General features: G+C 43.7%; 2 protein-coding genes across 5 annotated transcripts in view; both read right to left on the bottom strand.

The window, feature by feature from the left end:
- crebbpa (CREB binding protein a) overlaps window positions 1-7,094 on the bottom strand; it is a 30,177-nt gene extending 23,083 nt beyond the window's left edge. For all 3 annotated transcript variants that reach the window (XM_058065266.1, XM_058065283.1, XM_058065274.1), the window contains exon 1: window positions 6,164-7,094. In XM_058065266.1, the coding sequence (XP_057921249.1) occupies window positions 6,164-6,251 (88 nt within the window). In that variant the 5' untranslated portion in view covers window positions 6,252-7,094. The remainder of the gene's footprint in view (window positions 1-6,163) is intronic.
- A 532-nt stretch (window positions 7,095-7,626) lies between these two features.
- adcy9 (adenylate cyclase 9) overlaps window positions 7,627-25,171 on the bottom strand; it is a 38,866-nt gene continuing 21,321 nt past the window's right edge. For both annotated transcript variants that reach the window (XM_058065296.1, XM_058065291.1), the window contains exons 4-12: window positions 23,894-24,001; window positions 23,519-23,793; window positions 18,742-18,844; window positions 17,190-17,407; window positions 16,075-16,234; window positions 15,766-15,908; window positions 13,907-13,936; window positions 11,938-12,211; window positions 7,627-11,090 (exon numbers count right to left, since the gene is read on the bottom strand). In XM_058065296.1, the coding sequence (XP_057921279.1) occupies window positions 10,209-11,090; window positions 11,938-12,211; window positions 13,907-13,936; window positions 15,766-15,908; window positions 16,075-16,234; window positions 17,190-17,407; window positions 18,742-18,844; window positions 23,519-23,793; window positions 23,894-24,001 (2,193 nt within the window). In that variant the 3' untranslated portion in view covers window positions 7,627-10,208. The remainder of the gene's footprint in view (window positions 11,091-11,937; window positions 12,212-13,906; window positions 13,937-15,765; window positions 15,909-16,074; window positions 16,235-17,189; window positions 17,408-18,741; window positions 18,845-23,518; window positions 23,794-23,893; window positions 24,002-25,171) is intronic.

Below are 25,171 nucleotides of genomic sequence, written 5' to 3'. Positions count from 1 at the left end.
GCTCCTTGGCTGTGGACCAAAAAAGCTAAGTAATGTTTTGGTTGGGTAGCACCACACGCAGCTCAGGGAGGATGGGGGAGGGTGATAGCGTTTTCAGTTCGCACTTGCAGCTTGCTTCTCATTTTTTTGTCAATTGAAGGATTTCTAAAGACAATAACATTTCAGTTACAAGCCACTGGTTACCGGCAGGTAGACTTGCCTGTTTAAGGACACCGCTCTGAATTTTGATAAACGCATCATTACCCAAAGTGCCTTAGTAAAAAAATCTTGGTGTGATATTCGATTCGAAAACATCTTCGCAACATCGCTAAGATACGGCCAGTTCTATCTACTACCGATGCAGAGACCCTAGTCCATGCAGTTGTCACGTCTCGCCTTGATTACGATAATGTGCTGCTTTCTGGTCTTCCAATGTCTAGATTGAAGAGCCTGCAGTTCGTACAAAATGCTGCAGCGCGACTCCTTACAAGGACGCGTCACTTCAACCATATTTCTCCAGTACTAGCCAACTTGCCCTGGCAGAAATGGACAACATCTGAGGTGGTCCACCTCTTGGAGGCACTGCAACGGATGGCCCCGCTTTGGCTGATGATCATCCCAAGACCAACACCCCTGATGGCACTACATCTATGAACTTGACTAATAAACTATTTGAATTTTCTTTGTGTGTATGTAAGTGTGTTATATGTGTGTCATATAAGGGGGTTACCCCCATCTGCGGTCCCTTCTCAAGGTTTCTAATTTCCCAAATGGGCTTTGAGCTTTTCCTTGCCCGGATGGGGGTTCAAATCAGGGGATGTCATCTATCGTCTATTGTTGTCTACCGTTGCCTGCTTGTTAAGCCCTTTGAGGCTCTTTTGTGATTAAGGGCCATATAAATAAACTTGTCAGTTCTTAATGTAGTCTACTGTAACTCAAGTCACAACACATATTTTCTTAGGTGGTAGGTCACACTTTGCCACAAAGTATTGTGATTGTTGTTAGCAACTGAGAGGTTACTGGGTATATGACTGTCACTGTCCTGCTTCACTGAAAGACTGGCGTCCCCACTCTGCCGGATTAGTTAATAGTTGCATCTAGCAAGGGTTTGCGTGAAATGTACCTGTAATTGATTGTGGTGGCTTGCCACTACAAAATAAAAGCAGCCACACCTTAAAAAAAATTGTCTCAAAACTAAGGATCGACCAATATCGGGCCAATATTTGCGTTTCTTTACTTGAATCGGTATCGGCCGATACGCACAACACATGCAACACACGCAGTCACGCTACCTGAGACCTGTAATATTTGTTTTCATTGTTATTTTTTCATGTAAATTGAGGGAGCAAAAGCAGTATCGGCCACAAATATCGGCCCAAGCAAAATCGGCCATCGGCTAAGGGTGTTGGTAAAAAAAAATCGGTATCAGCATCGGCCCGAAAAAAAACATATCGGTCGATCCCTACTCAAAACAATGTTAAGTATTATATTGTATGAATGTATATACTGCTATGTTATTAGGTACACACATATTGACCACAATTCGTTTGAAAACAATTTAAAACATCTTAAACGTTTCACTGTGCTTTATTATAATAAACATTCACCGACTTGTGTGCATCCGTCCATTCTTCTTCTATGGTTTGGTGTCATGTGGCTCCGTCCGTGTGTCTATTAACAACACCATGCATACAGTAGGTGTGCCTTTTTCATTACATTGTTTTCACTCAGTTATCTGTTCCCATCTGGATGCAACTCTTTACTAATCTGGAACAGCGCATATGTGACTTTTTTTTTTTCAACCCGACCAAAAATACTTTCTTTTAAATCCCAAGAACGTTCCTGTGTGGACAAGGCCTTATTACATATTATTTTGCACTTGAATTTGAAGTTATCTGTTCCGTATTTATTTATTTATTCTTATCTCTCCTACCATGCTTTGTTTGATTGATTTTTTTTATGTGTTCAAGTTCATTATGACATTTTTGCCGAGCTGCTGGAAATGAATTTCTCTTGTCGATGAATAAAGTACATCCAATGGAAGCCAATAAAGATTTATTCATCGTTGCATGAAAACATCATGCCATTATTGACTTAAAAACATTTGTGGCAAGCAACCATGGCGGGTGGCTCTTCCCGCTGTACACTCTGGTTCTCCTGGTCACGATAGATAGCCTCAGGAAGCCAGTATGGCCTCATGTGTGGACCACACAAGCCTCGTACAATTCCCAAACATACATCCCCGGCAAGTGAAACATATGACAGCCTTACTTGAAGCGCATTAAGCACATCCTGACTTTTGAAGAATCTGTAGCAATATGTGCAGAGGCTGACATCCTATTTAAAAGTTAGCCAAGCTACATTCATTTCTGAATTACGAGACAAAACTGGCCAATGATGCAATGCATCAATAAATGTAAGATTTTTCCATTTAGTTAATGGACATTTTATTCACTAGCCCAAAAAAGCACACTTCACCGGTAAAGTAAGTGCAAAAGGTTTAAAACTAAATTTTAAAACATTAAAATGGAAAACACGGAATTTGGGAATCTAAACTGTATTTTCCTCTCAAAGCATTTATTTAACTTTATTCACTACATTTATACACACACACACACACACACACAAGACTGCTCTAACTTCTACATGATGTCCATGCAATAGCGGAACATTTGGAAAGCCTGTGGAAAAGGCCAACGAAGGTTTCGTAAAACCACTGAAGGGCCTCAAGGATGGAGGGATCCAACAGAGCAACAAGGGTTCCGTGTTTGCCCATACTGAAACGCCCAAATCTTCAGACTTAAGTATATATAATCAAATGATCCATTAGCATAACCATATATACCAATAAGGGGCAATGAATTCAAGACAAACTCCTGTCTGCATTAAATAAAGGCCAATTGTCAAGGCATCAATTGTCTCACTGTATTAAATCTGCAGCCATTTCCCAACTGCTAAATTTGTCATTATCTGTCTAACAAGTGAATGAAAATCAAAATGCCAGCCAGACAAAATTGTGTCACAATTGCACCCTGTAAAAGCATCCATGTCTGCAGAAGCCTAATCTGTTCAGATGGTCGGAGTAACAAACTCCATAAAAATACTGATACTGGGACTAGACTTAGGCCAGCTTTATTGAGCCACAAGTAGGGGTGGGCGATATATTGATATTAATTTTAAGCAATATATCAAAAACAAGCATATCGTTCATATCGATATTGACTGGATTTGATGAGGAGGTCTCATGTTTCAAGATGGCACCACCCGAGTGCAAGCTAGTTACAGCAGCTCTGTGTCTCCTGCGGCATTTTTATTGTTTAATAGTGGTTTATTACTTCCTTATTGTTTTTGTGCCATACCGACACCTGAAGCAAGTGTTCAGCTATGGATGTTCATCTTGTTTCACTAGTAGCTTGCTGCTTGAGCCATTGTTGACACTCAGGAGCAGCTGTTAGCTTTGAGCACCCCTTCGCTACGCTGAGCAATCGGATATCCCTACGGAGACATGGAGGTGGAGAGGCTACATAGTTTAGGAGTTTTGGTCCATATCACCCAGACCTTTGCTTAAAGGCAAATTGCTGGAGAGGACAATTCACAAGTTGCTGTTGATGAGTCCCAGAGAAAAGCACTCAACAACAGTGGAAGCTCTAAAAGAAAGATCCTTGAAGTCATACAATTAGGAATTTGGAAAAATGCACCCCTACAGTTACATTAAAATTTTGAGTCCACTGTCATGACAAGGGTTATGTGTATCTTGTGAGACTTCAGTATTGTGAGCATCTAAAGGATTAATTGCACGAGTGCTTTTTTATGAGGCCAGCAACTCATCTGCAACACAGGTCTATGTTTTGAATGTTCAAGGAAATACAGTTGAGCCTCAGTTAGCGTCGGCCCTTGTTAGCGTGTTTTCGGTTTTGAACATTTATGCCAAAATTTTGCTTCAGTTTGCGTGCATTCTTCCATTAGCATATAATACTGCACACGTCATGTGTCGTTAATACACTTCATGAGTCCAACTGTGTTCGAAATGTATTGTTTGATAATCAATCCCAAAATGCCCTTATTGTTAACATCCTATTAGATAGCTAACAAAATGACAGCTGGAACCGGAAGACAGCTACGTTACGTCACCAGTCTATGATGTCATCAGCGTTTGATTCTCAAAACATTTTCAGGAGTTATTATGGATTTAAATGCATAAAATAATTCAAAATGCATACGAATGAGGAATTGAGGAATGAATGGACTAAATGAACATTTAAGGTTAGTTTTACCTTCGAAGACACGACTGTTCCCAAAGACACGATAAACCACCACGATCTTTCCTTTCAATCACGTCTTCCATGAAACTAAAAGTAACCTTAAATGTTAATTTTTCCCATTTCAGCCATCATTTCATGCATTTCTAATTCTTGTCTGTATGTAAAACAATAATTGTAAAATTATTCCACTCTGTGTTAACATTTTTGGCTTTCCGGAATAATTAATGTTGGACAGTGATCGAGTGGTTAGCGCACAGGCCACACAGCTAGGAGACCTGCGTTCAAACCGTGGGTTTTCTCCAGTTACTCCAGTTTCCTCCCACATTCCAAAAACATGCTAGGTTAATTGGCAACTCCAAATTGTCCATAGGTATGAATGTGAGTGTGAATGGTTGTTTGTCTATATGTGCCCTGTGATTGGCTGGCCACCAGTCCAGGGTGTACCCTGCCTCTCGCCTGTAGACAGCTGGCATAGGCTCCAGCATGCCAGCAACCCACTTGAGGATAAGCGGTATAGAAAAAGGATGGGTGGATGGAATTGATTAATTACATTTACATTACTTGTTATAAAATTTATTCAGTCAGCTTCCGTTTCAGTTGGAGTCATTCCCTTCGGGAATTAATTACTGACACGAGCCAAGGTTCCACTGTATGGTTCAATTGACGAGTCCAGATTGTATTGTTTTCAGGGTTTGACACGTTTATATTAGTTGATATTAGCATGTCTTTGGCTAAAACTGCAGCCAAGTCGTCAAGACTGACAGCACGTTCAAAAATGTTACAAACTGCCATGTCTAAAGTCTGCTGGCCTTCAGTTATTCTAGGTATACAGGCTACTCAGCTATTTTTCCATTTGGAGGTTTATTTCTATCATACTGAAAAATAAAGAGTAGCAAATATTACTCAAGTAGGCACATACTGAATCAGCTTTGACAATATTTGTCTCAATTTCATAGTTTTCAGACAAAAATAAACACTTGCGCATGTATGTTATGAACATGTTGACATGCAATTTGTAAAACAATTGTAAATCTATACTGTTCTGTGTTAACATTTTTGGATTTCTGGGATGGATAAATGGGATTTACATGATTTCTTAAGGGAAAAATCGATTCGGTCGGCGTCCATTTCAGTTCAGAGTCGGACCTTCTGGAATGAATTAATGACGCTAACCAAGGATTCACTGTGTGTCAAGAGAGGCATCCAGACTGTATTGTTCTCAGGGTTTAATATAGTAGTTAGCTTCTTTTCACACTTGGTATATTAGTTGAAGGTGCTGTGTGTCTTTGGCTAAAATTACAGCCAAGTTGACAAGACTCACAGCACGTTTAAGAATATGAACTGATGCATAACTCAAGAACTGATGCATAAAGTCTGCTTGCCTTCAGTTATCCTAAGTCTCCACTTCCCTATAAACAAAGTGTCCATCACAATACAGTGACTACACTAGTTTTCATTGTTATTACATATTAGTACACTTCCATTTTGTGGCGTTAACTTTCAGCATTTCTCTAATGCAGTTGTTTATTGAGGTTTGTGGGTACTCGGCATTGACAGCATTTTCTTTTGGATTTGTTCTTTCCCACCCTGCAGCGTTTGTATGATTGCAGCATTTTTTCCTGGTTGTATTTCTGTTTGGGAACATTCGGACATTAAAAAAATAACCACGCAGATACATTACATTAATTGTGTAAACTTCAGTTGAATATGCATGGGCGACACCCATACTAAACCTCTGCAATTAAAATTGTCGCCAGATGTAATTCGACTATGCTGCAAACGCATAGTCATAAGCCTTACTAGCAAACATTCCGGTACACACTGGTGGCCTGTCAACATGCACCCAAACCTCATGTTGGTCGATGGTTTAAAAATATTAACGGTCATGGCAACAAACATGAACGTGTGTGTGAGGCCTTTACCTGGTCCATCAGACGCTGACAGGGCAGGTGAATTCAGTTTGGGCCGCTTCGAGCTCGGAGGTCCGACATCCAGGAGGTTTTCAGCCATAGTTATCTTCTCCAACTGGTCAGTTTAGATGATAACCGTAATTATAGTTTGTCATGGAAGTTGGCGTATCAACCCGAAGCTTCCCGGCTAGCACATTAGCAAGTTGACAGCCTGCTAACGTTAGCTAACTGACTGATAGCTAGCTAAAAGCCTGCTATCAGCTAAGTTAACAGCTAGCCTTTAGCTAGTCGGTGCTGTGCGAGTCGGTGTCTTCAAAAGAGATGCAATAGCGCCCCGCTCCGCCACCGCCATTCACCCCATGATAATCCAACACCCAACACCCACATTATTAGCATTAAATAACAAAAATTAAAAGCTTTCCCATGAAAAGATCAAATTCCAAGACATAAATCCAATGAAATCAGGTGAACAGCTGCATTCCGATGAAAAGGTCGTAAATTCTAGATGTTCAAAGTACTCATTTTGTGTGACGTCAAATTTCTTCATGCAAAAATCGCGCGCAGCTCCACCAAAAAAAGAGCAATTGCATAAAAACGAGATTTTGCAATTCTCTTCAAAAGTCAAGGTCCGATCCCAACCTGCGGACGGTAAACAATACTGCTCCCGAACGGCGACAGGGCTGAATCGCCGCACTTGAAGGGGAAATCAGATATACCGAGCGTTTCTGTCCGACGACCACCGATCCAATTCCCGTTTTTGCGCACAAAATGCCTCCGAGTCGATGTTAAGATTGCGTTTTCGGGGGAGGGACGCCGTCATATAGCGGCAAGGATGCTCAATTTGAACGTTAAACCCAGTGTTGGACCGAAATCCCAATTCCGAGCCACAACAAGATGGCGGCTGTTGATTCCTTCGATACAAAAAGTTTTTTTTTTCTTTTCCAGCTCCGCTGTGGAGGGGGAGGGGCCGCGCAATCACGCCCTACGTCAAACACTACTCCTGTTTGCCACTGGGGGCGCTGCAGTACTAATTAAAATACATTGCATTGCAATACACGTTATTACATGTAGTGTACGACGTAGACTTAATTCATATATAGATACAAATTATAGATTGCTGATTGCTGTATTTGTTGGTCATTTTTTTTATACAAATTTTGGGATCATTAATTCACATCAATCAATCAATTCACATTCAATCACAGGGCACATATAGACAAACAACCATTCACACTCACATTCATACCTATGGCCAATTTGGAGTCATCAAATAACCTAGCATGTTTTTGGAATGTGGGAGGAAACTGGAGTACACGCAAACTACACACAGAGATGCTCGAGGGTGGAATTGAACTCGGGTGGCCTGCACACTAGCCACTCGTACACTGTGCGGCTCAATTTTGGGATCATACAAATATTAAAAAACAACAATATGCATATGTACATATATGTACAATAAATCTGCATACAGGGTGCTCAACTATTTTTCTGTTTGGAGGTTTATTTCAATCATACTGAAAAATAAAGAGTAATAAAAATCATAACACAAACTCAAATAGGCACACATTGAATCAGCTCTGAGAATAAGTGTCTCATTTTCATAGTTTTTGGACAAAATCGGACACATGCACATGTATAAAAAACATAATTACGTGACATTAACTGCATATGTACAAACATTTGAGTGTTTTGTGCAAATGTGTACAGATTATGAACATGTGTTGATATGATAACGGGTAATGTGCACAAAACATACATAATACATCTTATGAGCATTAAACCAACGCATAAAGGAATAAGCATTGTTGTCAAACAGTTTTCTTTTTTTTTTTTTTACCCCAGTCTACTTAAAAAAAAAAAAAACAAACACTGATTTTACAGTCTGGTTTATGCCCATGTTGATTTGACAGATTGTGTTGTGAAGTGCTAGTAAAAATTTCAAATAATTTTTCTGGCTCAACAAAACGTTGACGAGGGCCGCTTCACTTTCTCTGCAAACCTCAAAAAGGTCTTGTGATACAAGTATTAACAATCAATACACTGTCCTCTACATGAGCAAAGCATGTGAAGAATCCTGCTTGTTGAACCCAATACATTCTTATAATTAAACACATTTGTCAAAAAGAGTGAAATAACTCTTTTTCCCTATATCCACCCTCATCAACCCTATACATTGCATTTAAAATGGGTACTTTTTTTCCACAAATAACACCAATATAATCCAAAAACAACAAAGCTGGCCAAGATATGAAAGGGTTTGAACATATAAATGTTTTGACATATGCTGCAACAATGCTAACTTAGCTGATACAGAATGACCTCAGCCGCTGATGTTAGCATTTGGTAATGAAGAAAGTGGGTTACACATCAAAGTTGACACAAATGGTCTTTGAACCCGTAAAGCACTTTGTGTGACTTCCATTGGCTCTTTATTTATCCTGTGGAGATAGTTGTCTCAACTGTCATACAGGAAATAATGTCACAATTAACCGTGGGTCAAACACTGATGGATACTGTATTATTATTATTTTTTTGTCAACACAACTCGGCATTTTTTGACTTTTAAGGAACACGCAAATGAACTAAGTGCATTCAGAGGAACTGATTAAAGACGCAATACGCTAAACTATTTATTTATCAAAGGTAATTCATTTGGGTGAAAAGCACAATTGCCTATTGTCAGCATCGATACCATACATTCTGAAAAGCAAACTACCCACAAATACACTCACACTTTTAGGCAACACAAAACAATCAGCCGGTTTCGGTTGCACTGCACCTAAAGGTCACACAATTAAAGTGGCACGGTACTAAGTCTATCCATACAGTAGAGCCCCCCGACCCACACTTTTAACAACCAAATCAAACAACGATGAAGGTAAAAAAAAAAAAAAAAAATACTGAAATCGTCAATAAATATAGCTGACAGACTGACCAATGTGGGTTTTTTTTTTTTTGGCTTAGGCAACAAATGAAAGTTCTGTGCTTTGAAGTTCCGATGTGAACCAACTTTGTCTTTGAAGACCTATACACTGATTGTCCCGCACGGTGCCACTTGATTTACTTACTATTCCACTCCACGGGGCGCTCTAGTCAGCCGACTTTGCTGTGTGACCTTTGAACTAAGCATCACTTCAATGTGTGCAAAGACACATTTATCAATTCTATACTTGTCATGCCTAAAAAGAACACGATCGCAAAGATCTTGGGTCACAGTATCAAGTCTAGTTAAAGTGCCTTCCTGTGTTTTGTGATGCTCTCCCTTTTTTTTTTTATTTTGTTCCAAATTGATATAAGATTTAATGTTGTGCTTTTGAATGTACTGTGACAGAAATATAATGTTAATGCTATATCTCACCTCTAAATACAAGTGGTTGAGAAAAAAAAAAAAACATTGTGCAAGACCTGTGCTTAAATGTGCATTTACAACAAAATCAAATTGTAGCAAATTCTCTTATATTGTGAATACTGTAGTCCTCATGTCAAAGCAGAATACATAGAGAACGTTAACACTGCTTCATGTCATTCCCTCATTCTTTCCATAATTCCCTGCTCAGCCTATAAACGCTGCATTGGCACTTGATTAATCTAAGATGATTTTCCCCTTAAGTAAGATCAAAATCAACATACAACAATAATGATTTTTTTTTTTTTTTGGAAGAAAAAGAAATCCTTGCATTGAAAAGTAAAAAGCATAAGAAACCACAGAGAATTCAGCAGTCTAAATGTCACGGGGGCAAAAAAAAAGCCACGTAAAGATTGCTAAAACTTTGTTCGGTATTCATATTTGTTCTGTTCTAGTCCTGAAGGCACAAAAGTGAAAAGTACAAAAAAAAATGAACAACACCCCGCCTTGCCACTTTTTAACCTTCTTCTCTCCTGTGTTCAACACAGGTTCGGTCCGCTGCAACACTTAAATTCAACAATAAACAAGTAGTCATTTTTTTCCTCTTCGACGTCAACCATGTTCCTTTTCTTCATAACTTGCCGGGGAGGAAGCCAACTCCTGCCTGGACCGGCAAACAACCAGGGAGTGTTAGCAGCTCAGGGCAAAGGATCAGAGACGAGCGTAGAATTCGTCATTGAGTCTCGTTAGCTCGTCAGCGTCCTCCTGAGGGGCGCGGGGCTGCGGACCTCCGCGTGGTAAGACAAGTTCAGAGGTGGCGGAAGGGAAGTGACAGTCTTTGGCAGAAGGAGCGTCCCTATATGCTTCTTTCCTCGCCTCCGTGGATGGAGCCGGGACCATCTTGGGTCTTACGGAAGTACGGGGTGTGACAGGTGACGGTCTGACCCTGGCGCTGACCTCCGTTTGATCTTGGCTCATACATTCCCCGTTTTTCGGATACAGAAAGGTCCTCATTTGGCCTTTGCCCTTCACATTCACAGTACCTCTGTAATCGAACTCTAAACCCATGGCGCTGAGCACAGCGTGGCTTTCTTCGCTCACCTGCACCCGACACTCCACGCCGGTGGAGTCCATACGACTGGCAATGTTGACCGTGTCGCCCCAAATGTCATACAGCAGCTTCGTGGTGCCGATCACCCCCGCCGTCAACGGCCCGTGATTGAATCCGATGCGTAGCTTGAAACCGAATCCCAGCATGTTCTTATTGAAGTCGTCCAGAACGCCCATCATCTCCAACGCAAAGTTGAACAGCGCCCTCAAGTGAGCGTGAGGACGGTCCTCTTCGTTCTCCGACAACTGCTGAACATTCAGCCCGGATGCGGCCATGTAGGTGGCGCCGATAGTCTTGATTTTTTCCACACTTTTGAATTCAGGTTTTCGTAGGAGCTCATCAAAGTCTCCAATCAGCTCATTGAGGACCCGGTAGCACTCTTTGCCTCCCTCGTAGCTCTCTTCGTAGAATTCACTGAAGTTGACAATACTGGCAAAGATCACGCCAACGCTGTCATGGTTTTTGGAGTAGCTCTGCGTCACCTGGGAACAATTAAAACAAATGCACGATGTAGGTATTAAACCAGGTTTCATCTCAAAATATCAATAATATACAATAATATAGTTGAAATGAATATATGACCTGTTATGGAAAATACTTCTTCAATACTGCTGCAATAAAAAAAGATTAGCTGATCACAATTATTTGAAAGGAAAATTTCACAATCCTTATGTGAGACATGAACTCCTTTCTGTGCGTTTTAAAGATATCAAAGCAGGTAAAAGTAGACCGCTAAACAGACCACTAAAAGTGGCAACAATTCATACCTATGGATAATTTGGAGTCGCCAATTAACCTAGCATGTTTTTGGAATGTGGGAGGAAACCGGAGTACCCGGAGAAAACCCACGCATGCACGGGGAGAACATGCAAACTCCACACAGAGATGATCATAATAATTTTAAAGGAAAATTTCACAATCTTTATGTGGGAGACATTAACTCCTTTTTGTGTGTTTTAAAGATATCAAAACAGGTAAAAGTAGACCGCTAAACAGACCACCAAAAGTGGCAAAATTAAAACAAATGCACAATGTAGGTATTATACCAAGTTTCATCTCAAAATATCAATAATATAGTTGAAATGAATATATGACCTGTTATGGAAAATACTTCTTCAATACTGCTGCAATAAAAAAGATCATATTTGAGATCTGCTTAGCTGATCAAAATTATTTTAAAGGAAAATTTCACAATCCTTATGTGAGACATGAACTCCTTTCTGTGTGTTTTAAAGATATAAAAACAGGTAAAAGTAGACCGCTAAACAGACCACCAAAAGTGGCAACAATTAAAACAAATGCAAATTGTGTTTCAATGGTGACAAAAACCTTGAGTTGGTCAGCAACATGGATGGGGATGATGTTGCCCAGTAACCACTCGGCTTGGTCCCGCATCATCTGGATCTTGGATCGGTGCTTGTCAGCCTCCACGTTGCCATGGTAATGCAACCGGTAGCTGACCTCGAACTCGCGATTGAGAAACCAGACCAAGAGGAGAAGCAGAAAGAAGGCAAGAACCGCTTCTGGCAGCAGGAGATCGTGAGGTCGTGGAGGAACGTCAGCGTCTGATGAACCACCGTCACTTAATGCGGAGATGTTCAGTCTAAGGGGGGAAATGACCACATGTTGTAAAGGGTACCCATGTGAGTGCTCCATACTGTGAGGCTTTCTGGTACATTTTGGTGGCAAGGTCCCAAGGCCCACAGCTAGACCCACTGTAGCTTGTATGCTGGTCAACAACTTTCTCTTTTATATACTCTTTTATAACATTGAAAAAACAGTCATATGTAGTATTCTGGTCACTAGGTGCTAGTAGTTACATTTATGTGACAATGATGACACGTTAGCTTAGCATCAGCTCTAAACGCAGCACCTTCTACCAATATATTCATTATCTCTCCTCTGGACATGTCCCAACCATCTCAGTCTGGCCTCTCTGACTTTATCTCCAAGGCCTCTAACATGTAATGTCCCTCTGATGTACTCGTTCCTGATCCTATCCATCCTGGTCACTCCCAATGAGAACGAAGTGAGAATGTAATCTTCTTCTTCTTCTTTCTTTTTGGGCTTTTCCCTTCAAAAGTCGCCACAGCAAATGAATCTCCTCCATCCAACCCTGTCTTCTGCATCTGTCTCTCTCGCACCGACTACCCTCATGTCCTCCTTCACTCGACGCCTTTTTCCTGGCAGCTCTAAACGCAGCATCCTTCTACCAATATATTCACTATCTCTCCTCTGGACATGTCCCACCCATCTCAGTCTGGCCTCTCTGACTTTATCTCCAAGGCCTCTAACATGTAATGTCCCTCTGATGTACTTGTTCCTGATCCTATCCATCCTGGTCACTCCCAATGAGAACGAAGTGAGAATGTAATCATCTTCTTCTTTCTTTTTGGGCTTTTCCCTTCAGAAGTTGCCACAGCAAATGAATCTCCTCCATCCAACCCTGTCTTCTGCATCTGTCTCTGTCACACCAACTACCCTCATGTCCTCCTTCACTACATCTATAAACCTCCTCTTTGGTCTTCCGCTACACCTCCTACCTGGTAGCATCCTTCTACCAATATATTCACTATCTCTCCTCTGGACATGTCCCAACCATCTCAGTCTGCCCTATTTATCTCGAAGGACGCTAACATGTAATGTCCCTCTAATGTACTCGATCGTTCCTGATCCTATCCATCCTGGTCACTCCCAATGACCACATGATCAGCATCCTCATCTCTGTTACCTCCAGTTCAGAGATGAGGATGCTGATGTTCTCGTATTTTTTGTGTTAGATATATTCTACAAATCTTACAATACTAATATGGGTTTTCATGGCTAGCTAAACCGTTGCACATTTGTTCTGTATCTTAGAGTCGCTGCAGACTGCAGATGAGTGTCTATCCCTGCCAGTCATGTATGTATGCAGTAACAATGTAATAATAACTACTCATAACAACACAATAGCAGTAAAATGTTAATTTTCAACTAGTCTTAAAATGTTTATCAGGAGTACACATACAGTATATATATATATATATATATATATATATATATATATATATATATATATATATATATATATATATATATATATATATATATTATCAACTCAAGTGACATTTAGCAGCCATTACTGCTGGTGCACAAAGCGAGACACAGCGATAAGGAGTTGAGGGGAGAACGACGACGTTGAGTAAAAGCTAGAAAAGGCTGCAGCTATGAAAAACTATAAAAATAAAGCTACTGCTCCCGCTGACCCTTTAAATGTCACTCATCCATCATACACCTCGGTTCCCACGGAGACACTCACCCATGAACTGGCAAGCTGTTATTACTGGAGCTGAAAGAGAGGAGAGCGGTGTCAATCAAGACTGCAGGCACGTACAAACATAACACATAAATTGGTTTGTCTTTGCCTGACATTTTGTACGACACAAAGTGGATCAGTGATGAATTACCGTGGAAAAAACATTTCAAGTTTTGAAAAAAAAAAGACAAGACAATTTGGATTTCCTGTTGCCTTAGATACATGTAATAAAGATTTTTATTACCTGCCTTGTCGCAGACTACACGGACAGGAAGGGAATTGATTTATTGATTGCATGCCTTCCTCCGCAACCATAGGTGGCAGAATGCTGCCTTTCAGCCCCCCCAGGAGCCATTTACACAGTATCCAATTAAAATGGAATGAAACTGTTATTTTGTTCATGGGTGAGATGGAGCCTATCCCAGCTGACTTCAAAGCGAGAGGTGAGGTACACCCTGGACTGGTCGCCAGCCAATCACAGGACACATGATTTTAGACTGGTCCAATTAGTTAGGCCCAACAAGCGTCGTATTCCTTTGTTTTTTTTTTTGTGGAATCTTTAACATAAAAAAATATAACATAACCAGCAATGTGCCCTGTGATTGGCTGGCGACCGGTCCAGGGTTGTACATGTTTTGCTTGATTGCAAAATGCGTTGAGGAGGGCGTCAGTGAAGTAAGCAAGGAGGAGTTAACATACTCTTCATATCAAATGTTTTATTCTTCATAATTCATACTGGGGGCGGCACGGCGGTCTAGTTAGCGTTAGCGCGCAGACCTCACAGCTAGGAGACCAGGGTTCAATTCCACAAAACAATAAAACAGGTATAAACGTCAGCTTACATTATATTGTATAAACCTATTTAGCCGAAGAATGTTTTGGGTTGCATGGTGGACAAGGGGTTATCGCATAGGCCACACAGCTAGGAAACTCAAGTTCAATTCCACCCTCGGCCATCTCTGTGTGGAGTTTGCATGTTCTCCCCGTGCATGCGTGGGTTTTCTCCTAGTACTCTGGTTTCCTCCCACATTCCAAAAACATGCTAGGTTAATTGGCGACTCCAAATTGTCCATAGGTATGAATGTGAGTGTGAATGGTTGTTTGTCTATATATGTGGCCTGTGATTGGCTGGCGACCAGTCCAGGGTGTACCCCGCCTCTCGCCCGAAGACAGCTGGGATAGGCTCCAGCACCCCCGCGACCCTCGTGAGGAAAAAGCTATAGAAAATGAATGAATGAATGAGTTCATACTGGACTATCTAGCATGCCTTGCGGGCATTTTGAAATAACAGTTTTAAGTTACATGGTATGTTTAGCGCTTAGTTGTTGTTTATCACCCAAGTAGTAGTAGTAGTAGTACTAGTAGAGTTATGCATTGCTTTAACTTGCTGTGTTTGTTGTGTTTTCATTTCATTGCACTATGAGCAAGTACTGTATGTCGTTCTGTTTGATACCACCATATTAATAACCATGTCTCTAAACGCAGCATCCTTCTACCAATATATTCACTATTTCTCCTCTGGACATGTCCCAACCATTTCAGTCTGGCCTCTTTATCTCGAAGGACGCTAACATGTAATGTCCCTCTGATGTACTCGATCGTTCCTGATCCTATCCATCCTGGTCACTCTCAATGACCACCTCAGCATCCTCATCTCTGCTACCTCCAGTTCAGAGATGAGGATGCTGATGTTCTCATAAACGTAAACTACCATTCTCTATCACGGACTGACTTTTATATTCCAACTAGGGAAATTGAGCATTAACAGAGTTGAATATTACACGAATGACATGCTCAGGTTAAGAGTGTCGATATTGTTGAGTGCCGGGCATGTTCCCACCGACTAATAATCCTGTACCTACCTGTGCAAGGTGCTGTAAAGCAACAGCAACAGGGTGACCCCAGTAGCAGTAGCCAGGACCGACCGCATCCAAAAACTTAGCTGACAGAAGTTACAGTACTGAATGATGGCAAGGATGGTGGCACAGCACAAGAACATTGTCAGCTGGAGGAAGGGGTGAGGGAAAGGGGCTTTAGACAATTTGCAACATCTTTGTGTAAAACACACAGAACACAATTAGGACATTTATGAAGGGATTCATGTGTTTTAAAAAAGTATGCACAATATATTTCTGATTGACGATTTGTAGCCATTATACACACAAGTTTACCTGCAGAGGCAGCTGGACACCAAAAGTAATGTGGGACAAGACGGAAATGGCCGGTAAGGAGACTAATACAGCTCCGATCACATGACGAGCCAGCCAGCCAGACACCACCAAAAGAAGGGAGCGGGTACAGTTCATGACTTCCTCCAAGCAGAACGCCATACTGCAAGAGAGGAAATGGACACACGTATATGGGTATTAATACATGTATCATCCGGGTTACTGTATATCCTATAATACGGCAGCTCTGATATATAATAATATAATATAATATATAATATCACAACTAATAAAGGCGGCACGACGGTCGAGTGGTTAGCGCGCAGACCTCACAGCTAGGAGACCAGGGTTCAATTCCACCCTCAGCCATCTCTGTGTGGAGTTTGCATGTTCCAAAAACATGCTAGGTTAATTTGCGACTCCAAATTGTCCATAGGTATGAATGTGAGTGTGAATGGTTGTTTGTCTATATGTGCCCTGTGATTGGCTGGCGACGAGTCCAGGGTGTACCCCGCCTCTCGCCCGAAGACAGCTGGGATAGGCTCCAGCACCCCATCACGACCCTCGTGAGGAAAAAGCGGTAGAAAATGAATGAATGAATGAATGAATATAATATCCCAACTAATAAAGGCGGCACGGCGGTTGAGTGGTTAGCGCGCAGACCTCATAGCTAGGAGACCAGGGTTCAATTCCACCCTCAGCCATCTCTGTGTGGAGTTTGCATGTTCTCCCCGTGCATGCGTGGGTTTTCTCCGGGTACTCCGGTTTCCTCCCACATTCCAAAAACATGCTAGGTTAATTGGCGACTCCAAATTGTCCATAGGTATGAATGTGAGTGTGAATGGTTGTTTGTCTATATGTGCCCTGTGATTGGCTGGCCACCAGTCCAGGGTGTACCCCGCCTCTCGCCCGAAGACAGCTGGGATAGGCTCCAGCACCCCCGCGACCCTCGTGAGGAAAAGCGGTAAAAAATGAATGAATGAATGAATGTTCACATGTCATACTTGGCTTAAACAGCATGCAACATGTCAAGCACATCACACCATTAAAGCCCCAATTAGGAATCCTAGATGCATGTCAAGTATGTTTTTCCACAACATCTGGCTAAGTGATCTCACCGTATTGACAGCACCAACGAGGCTACCTCCAACAGGCCGGCTAGAGGAGCCACAGCCAGTGCTGCAGACGCCGGAGGGCCCACAGTGGCTGAGCTCACCAGCGGGGGAAGGAAACATGCCAGGGTGAGAGCCAAGAAGACAAAACTGCTGAGCAGAACGTCAAGGAAGGAGCTGAACGTGCAACTTGCAAAGGTCTGCTCCTGAACCTGGTTTTTCACCTGAAGGAGAAGAATGGACACGACGCTGTACATAATTACCAAGGAGGTTATGTTTTTGCAAACAACTTGAAAAGAACATCAGAACAGAACATCCATACCAACATTTTCTATGCCGCTTATCCTCACGCTGGTATGCTGGAGCCTATCCCAGCTGTCTTCGGGCGAGAGGTGGGGTACACCCTGGACTGGTCGCCAGCCAATCACAGGGCTCATATAGACAAACAACCATTCACACTCACATTCATACCTATGGACAATTTGGAGTCGCCAATTAACCTAGCATGTTTTTGGAATGTGGGAGGAAACTGGAATACCTGGAGAAAACCCACGTGCGCACAGGGAGAACATGCCCGAGCGTGGAACCCGGGTTTCCGAGCTGAGAGAACTGTGCGCTAACCACTCAAGCACCATGCAGCCCCTCAGAACATCATACTGAAAATAATATTGATCTTTAATTGACACTTTTGAGGATAAAAATGTCCATCACTGCCTGCGTTACTACCTCAATCATATTTATTTATTTAACAACCCATTACAATACACTCATATGTGACTTTACTCATCTGTATAAACCAGTCATTATTTGCACTATGACCCATTTATCATTGCACTAAAATTAATATATCTGCAATATTTCTGCTCCTACATATGCTCCTGTGCAATACTATGTGCATATTTTGGATATCTTGTATATATCTTGTTAAATTGTCTTTTTTACTCTACTTTTGTATACTTTTTTTTAACTTGACTACCGCACTGTCTGCTATGTAGTAACACAAAAGCAACAGCAGGGGGCTGCGTGTTTGTGAAGCTACCTGGGAGTCATCATGAGTCTGTAAGTGGGCCACATGAATTGGTCTTATTACTTGTGAAGCAGTTTGAAAAAACAAACAAACAATAAAACAGGTATAAACATCAGCTTACATTACATTGTATAAACCTATTTAGCCCAAGAATGTTTTGTGTTGCATGGTGGACAAAGGGGTTATCGCACAGGCCACACAGCTAGGAAACTCATGTTCAATTCCACCCTCGGCCATCTCTGTGTGGAGTTTGCATGTTCTCCCCGTGCACGCGTGGGTTTTCTGTGGGTACTCCGGTTTCCTCCCACATTCCAAAAACATGCTAACTTAATTGCCAACTCCAAATTGTCCATAGGTATGAATGTGAGTGTGAATGGTTGTTTGTCTATATGTGCCCTGTGATTGGCTGGCGACCAGTCCAGGGTGTACCCCGCCTCTCGCCCGAAGACAGCTGGGATAGGCTCCAGCACCCTCGTGAGGATAAGCTGAAGAAAATGACTGAATGTTTTACATGTATGACGGTGTTTTCACCTCATCCTTGTAGCTGCTGCGATAGGCTTTCTCCAGTGGTCTCTCTAGGAAGGTGAGGCTGATCTTGTTGATGGGTGGTTTGAAAAAATAGTCCTTCATCAGACTGGGAAAATGAGAAAGGGGTACATGAGAGGAATGAACAAATAAGAACTGCATCAAAATGCATCATCATGATCCATCTTATACTTCATATGCAGCAAACTGTATAATGTTATTGTTAGTGGTAATATGTTTGCTAAGACAGTATTTGCATATTTTCAAAAAAGCTAAGTTAACTCTTACTGGTTTGGAATGTAGAATATAGTATATTAAAATTAGGGATGTCCGACAATTCATTCATTTTCTACCGCTTATCCTCACGTGGGTCGCGGGGGCTGCTGGAGCCTATCCCAGCTGTCTTTAGGCGAGAGCTGGTTGCCAGCCAATCACAGGGCACATATAGACAAACAACCATTCACACTCACATTCATACCTATGGACAATTTGGAGTCGCCAATTAACCTAGCATGTTTTTGGAATGTGGGAGGAAACCGGAGTACCCGGAGAAAACCCACGCATGCACAGGGAGAACATGCAAACTCCACACAGAGATGGCCGAAGGTGGAATTGAACCCTGGTCTCCTAGCTGTGAGGTCTGCGCGCTAACCACTAGACCACCGTGCCACCCACATTTTATTTTCATTGGGTTTTTTATCATGTTAATTTTATATGAAAGCTCTAAAGTTAAGTTTATTGGTTTTGATATGATGTATCATTAAATTAATGACAAAAAACTGGTCTCAAAATAATGTTGACAATAATACATTTTGTCAGCGATTATTTCACCAAGTTTCATCCTGCTTTTTGTGCTTCTGTCTTCATAAATAAAATAATGAATTCATAGCTAAAAATTAATTTATCAAGGGTGGAATTGAACCCTGGTCCCCTAGCTGTAGCTTTGTGTCGTACCCTCGTCCACCGTGCAGCCCATGTCGGACAATTATCCGCCTAATTTTAAATAAACCAAGAATCACTTTTATTCGTAGTTCTAAACAAGCATCTGTTCATATGTAAAAAATATGCAAAATAGCCAACGATAGCCACTATTAGGACAGCCAATAGCTACTTTTATTACTGAGGAGTTGGCAACAGTGAAATATACAAAGAACAGTTTAGTTTGTTTTCGATTTCAGCTATGTCGACATCCGCCCATGTCAGTCGGTACACGGGGCGTTTGTAACACACCAATAAAACTAAAGCAAAATATAATAATAAATAAAATATCATAATATAATAATATAAATATGAAATATAATAACATTTATAATAATATAATAATAATACCATACAAATTCAGTCATCTCCTCCTCTCTCCAGTCATAGCCTCTCCGTGAATCACCACCTTATCGTGGTGGAGGGGTTTGAGTGCCCGAGTGATCCGAGGAGCTATGTTGTCTGGGGCTATATGCCCCTGGTAGGGTCTCCCAAGGCAAACAGGTCCGAGGTGACGGGTCAGACCAAGAGTGATTCAGAAGACCCATATGAGCAAGAACGAGAGGAGAAAGCGTACCTCGCCCGGATGTGGGATACCGGGGCCTCACCCTGGAGCCAGGCCCGGGGGAGGGGCTCGCAGGCGAGCGCCTGGTGGTCGGGCCTTCACCCGTGGAGCCCGGCCGGGCCCAGCCCGAAGAAGCCACACGGGATCTCCCCCTCGTAGACCCACCATCTACGGGGGCAAGCATAAGGGTCCGGTGCAATGTGTGTTGGGAGGCGGTCAAGGGCGGGTGCGTAGGCGACCTGGTCTTCGGCGGCCAAATCTGGTTCTTGGGACATGGAATGTCACTTCGCTGGTGGGGAAGGAACCTGAACTTGTGCGAGAGGTTGAGACATTCCGACTAGACATAGTCGGACTCACCTCGACCCACAGTTTGGGTTCCGGAACCAAACTCCTCGAGAGGGGCTGGACCTTGTTCTACTCTGGAGTTGCTGCAGGGGAGAGGCGGCGAGCTGGTGTGGGATTATTAATAGCCCCCCGGCTTGGTGCCTCTGTGTTGGAGTCAGCCCCGGTGAACGAGAGGGTCATTTCCCTACGCCTTCGGGCTGGGGAAAGGGTCCTGACTGTCATTTGTGCGTACGCACCAAATGGCAGTTCGGAGTACCCGGCCTTCCTGGAGTCCGTCAGAGGGGTGCTGGAGAGCACCCCAGCTGGTGACTCCGTCGTTCTACTGGGAGACTTCAACGCCCATGTGGGCAATGACAGTGTGACCTGGAGGGGCGTGATTGGGAGGAACGGCCTCCCTGATCTGAACCCGTGCGGTGTGATGTTATTGGACTTCTGTGCGAACCACAGTTTGTCCATAACTAACACCATGTTCGAACATAGGGATGTCCATAAGTGCACTTGGCACCAGGACACCCTAGGCCGCAGGTCTATGATCGACTTTGTAGTCGTATCATCAGACCTGCGTCCGCATGTTCTGGACACACGGGTGAAGAGAGGGGCTGAGCTGTCAACTGATCACCACCTGGTGATGAGTTGGATTAGATGGCGGGGGAGAATGCTGGACAGACCTGGTAGACCCAAACGAGTAGTGAGGGTGTGCTGGGAACGTCTGGCAGAGTCTCCCGTTCGTCGAGTCTTCAACTCTCACCTCCGGCAGAGCTTCACCTGCATCCCGGGGGAGGACCGGGATATTGAGTCCGAATGGGCCATATTCCGTGCCTCCATTGCTGAGGCAGCTGACCGGAGCTGCGGCCGCAAGGCGGTCGGTGCCAGTCGCGGTGGCAGGCCCCGAACCCGATGGTGGACACCAGAGGTCAGGGCTGCCGTCAAGCTGAAGAAGGAGTCCTATCGAGCCTTGATGGCTTGTGGGACTCCGGAAGCAGCTGACAGGTACCGTCAGGCCAAACGGTTTGCGGCTTCGGCGGTGGTCGAGGCAAAAACTCGGGTGTGGGAGGAATTCGGTGAGGCCATGGAGCACGACTTTCGGTCGGCCTCGAAGAGGTTCTGGCAAACCATCCGGCGCCTCAGAAAAGGGAAGCAGTGCCCAGTCCACACTGTTTACAGTGGAGACGGGGGCCTGCTGACCTCGACTGGGGATGTAGTCGGACGGTGGAAGGAATACTTTGAGGCCCTTCTCAATCCCACTGACATACCTTCCATAGAGGAAGCAGAGTCTGAGGACACATACGTGGACAGTACCATCACTGTGGCTGAGGTATCTGGGGTCGTTAAGACGCTCCTCAGTGGCAAAGCTCCGGGGGTGGACGAGTTCCGCCCAGAATTCCTCAAGGCTCTGGATGTTGAGGGACTGTCTTGGCTGACACGTCTCTTCAACATTGCATGGAAGTCGGGAACAGTACCTTTGGATTGGCAGACCGGGGTGGTGGTCCCCCTTTTCAAGAAGGGTGACCAGAGGGTGTGTTCCAACTACAGGGGGATCACACTCCTCAGCCTCCCTGGGAAAGTCTATTCCAGGGTGCTGGAGAGAAGGGTACGACCGTTGGCCGAACCTCTGATACAAGAGGTCCAATGCGGTTTTCGTCCTGGTCGTGGAACACTGGACCAGCTCTACACCCTCACGAGGGTGCTTGAGGGTGCATGGGAGTTTGCCCAACCAGTCTACATGTGCTTTGTAGACCTGGAAAAGGCATTCGACCGTGTCCCTCGTAGCGTCCTTTGGGGGGTGCTCCGGGAGTACGGGATTGGTGGCGCGCTACTACGTGCTATCCGGTCCTTGTACAAACGGGGCAGGAGTCTGGTTCGCATTGCCAGTAGTAAGTCGAGCCTGTTTCCGGTAAACGTTGGTCTCCGCCAAGGCTGCCCTTTGTCACCGATTCTGTTCACAATTTTCATGGACAGAATTTCTAGGCGCAGCCAAGGTGTTGAGGGAGTCCAGTTCGGGGGCCTTAGAATCTCATCTCTGCTATTTGCAGATGATGTGGTTCTTATGGCTTCTTCGGGCTGCGACCTTCAGCGTTTACTGGGACGGTTTGCATCTGAGTGTGAAGCGGCTGGGATGAGACTCAGTACCTCCAAATCAGAGGCCATGGTTCTCAGTCGGGAAAGGGTGGAGTGCTCTCTCCGGGTTGGGAATGAGGTCCTTCCCCAGGTGGAGGAGTTTAAGTATCTCGGGGTCTTGTTCACGAGTGAGGGAAAGTGGGAGCGTGAGGTCGACAGACGGATCGGTGCAGCCTCGGCAGTAATGCGGTCGCTGTACCGGACCGTCGTGGTGAAAAGAGAGCTGAGCCGGAGGGCAAAGCTCTCAATTTTCCGGTCGATCTTTGTTCCCACCCTCACCTATGGTCATGAGCTTTGGGTCATGACCGAAAGAATGAGATCGCGGATACAGGCGGCTGAAATGAGTTTCCTCCGTAGGGTAGCTGGACTCACCCTAAGAGATAGGGTGAGGAGCTCAGCCATCCGGGAGGGGCTCAGAGTAGAGCCGCTTCTCCTTCACATCGAGAGGAGTCAGTTGAGGTGGCTCGGGCATCTAGTCCGGATGCCTCCCGGACGCCTCCCTGGGGAGGTGTTCCGGGCATGCCCAGCCGGGAAAAGGCCCCGGGGCAGACCTAGGACACGCTGGAGGGACTATGTCTCACAGCTGGCCTGGGAACGCCTTGGTGTCCTCCCGGTGGAGCTGGAGGAGGTGGCCGGGGACCGGGAAGTCTGGGCTTCCCTTCTAAGACTGCTGCCCCCGCGACCCGGACCCGGATAAGCGGAGGAAAATGGATGGATGGATGGAAATTCAGTCATGCCTAAACTGGGATGAAGAGACGAGGAATTCCACTCGCTCACCTGTCCTCTCTGATAACATCCACAAAGTGGGCGTCACTCTTTTCTCGAAAGTTCTTAGCACGCAGCTGAATCAGGGCAGAGTGCTCCATGCCGGTACCCCCGCTTCCAGGGCCAACAGCCATGCCCCCGCTGGTACCCGTCATTGTGCTGGTGCTCGTCTTCTTCTCTTTGTCCTGGAGCATGTCGCACAAAGAGCTCTGGCTTGCCCGTGCCGCAGCATCCAGTGGGGGGGAGAGGAGACCGTTGGCCGTCCGAAGGCTGCTACTGGGAAAGAACTGGAGAAGGCACAAGAATATGGAGTTTTAAAGCACAATTCCTATAGAAGTGATGAACAGAATTAGTGATATTGTGTGTTTATACGTAGGGATGCTGCACCTTTGCACTGGTAGTCTTGCGCTCATCCTGGCAGCCGTTCAGCACTGCCACCTCATCGCCCTGCTCGGTCACTGAAGGCATGACCTCACTCCGGGATGCAAAATGAGGCTGGAAAGTGTAAGAATTCACAGCTTGGGTCACACCATGGTCATGACCAATACAAGCATTCATCTGACAACAGGTTCCCAACATGGGGTACGTGTACCCCCTAGATATCACGAGGGTACGTTCATTTTGGTATTTAATTTATATGCAGATTTGAATCATAGCGACTGCAAGTGGACAAAAGTGAAACTGGAGTTCAACTCATTCCAACAGAATGATCCCAACATCCGTTTTGTATCCCAAAATCAGTTGCGTAGGATGAAGTGCACATGTAAAATGTCAAAATTTGACTATATAAAATGCACATTTTTCAACCACAATGACTTACTTCCTATAAAATGTATTAAGTAATTATTCATTCATTAATTCAATTTCTACCGCTAATTAATTATGCTCAATATTTCAAGTTAATGGAAAGTTAGTGGAAAAGGAAAAATCTAATTTTACCAGAGCAAAGATGTAATATTACAAGAATAGAGTCGGAATAATACCAAAAATACCAAATACCAAAAAATGCACACCAGTGTAAAAATGTTGACTGTTGTCAACATTTCAAGTTGTCAAGTTGTGCCAAAACAGATCGAAGTATTATTAGAGCCCTGTAGACATGACAAAACACGACTATAGTCACATTTATACTCTTTTTATTTACAACATATTGCGCAACTGCAGGGTCTTGAGACACATGCTAACTCGCAAACTAGAGAGCTAGCGACCTAAACGGTAGCCTTCAAGTTATTTCCTTTAAACTTAAATAGCCAAAAACTTACCACTTCCACACGGATAGGGAGGATAACTATTTACAGTTATTTAACCTTTAACATGAACATTAATCAAATGTAATAATTTTTTCTGGGTACATGATACCATACAGCATCCATATCAAACTTGCGCGGGCCGCACTAACATTAAACTTTCATATCAAGGCGGGGGCATCGTGTTTGAGACCCCTGCCTTATACAGTTTGAAGGTACCGGACCTTAAAACGTTGCTAGTTTTTCCGTATCACCACCATCCTCAGCATGGTCAGTATGATATACCACACACTTAAAAACACAGATTGTTGAGTTAGATGTTTTTTTTTAACAATGTAACGATACTACGGTACCGGTGCCTATCACCAGCGGTTTGGTGAAACTTCATCATATCTACCGAATCATATTCAATATGCAT

This window comes from Doryrhamphus excisus, chromosome 1 (genome assembly GCF_030265055.1).
Source record: "Doryrhamphus excisus isolate RoL2022-K1 chromosome 1, RoL_Dexc_1.0, whole genome shotgun sequence".
NCBI lineage: Eukaryota > Metazoa > Chordata > Actinopteri > Syngnathiformes > Syngnathidae > Doryrhamphus > Doryrhamphus excisus.
Note: the sequence above shows the minus strand (reverse complement) of the source record. Positions and strands in the feature narration are given on the sequence as shown.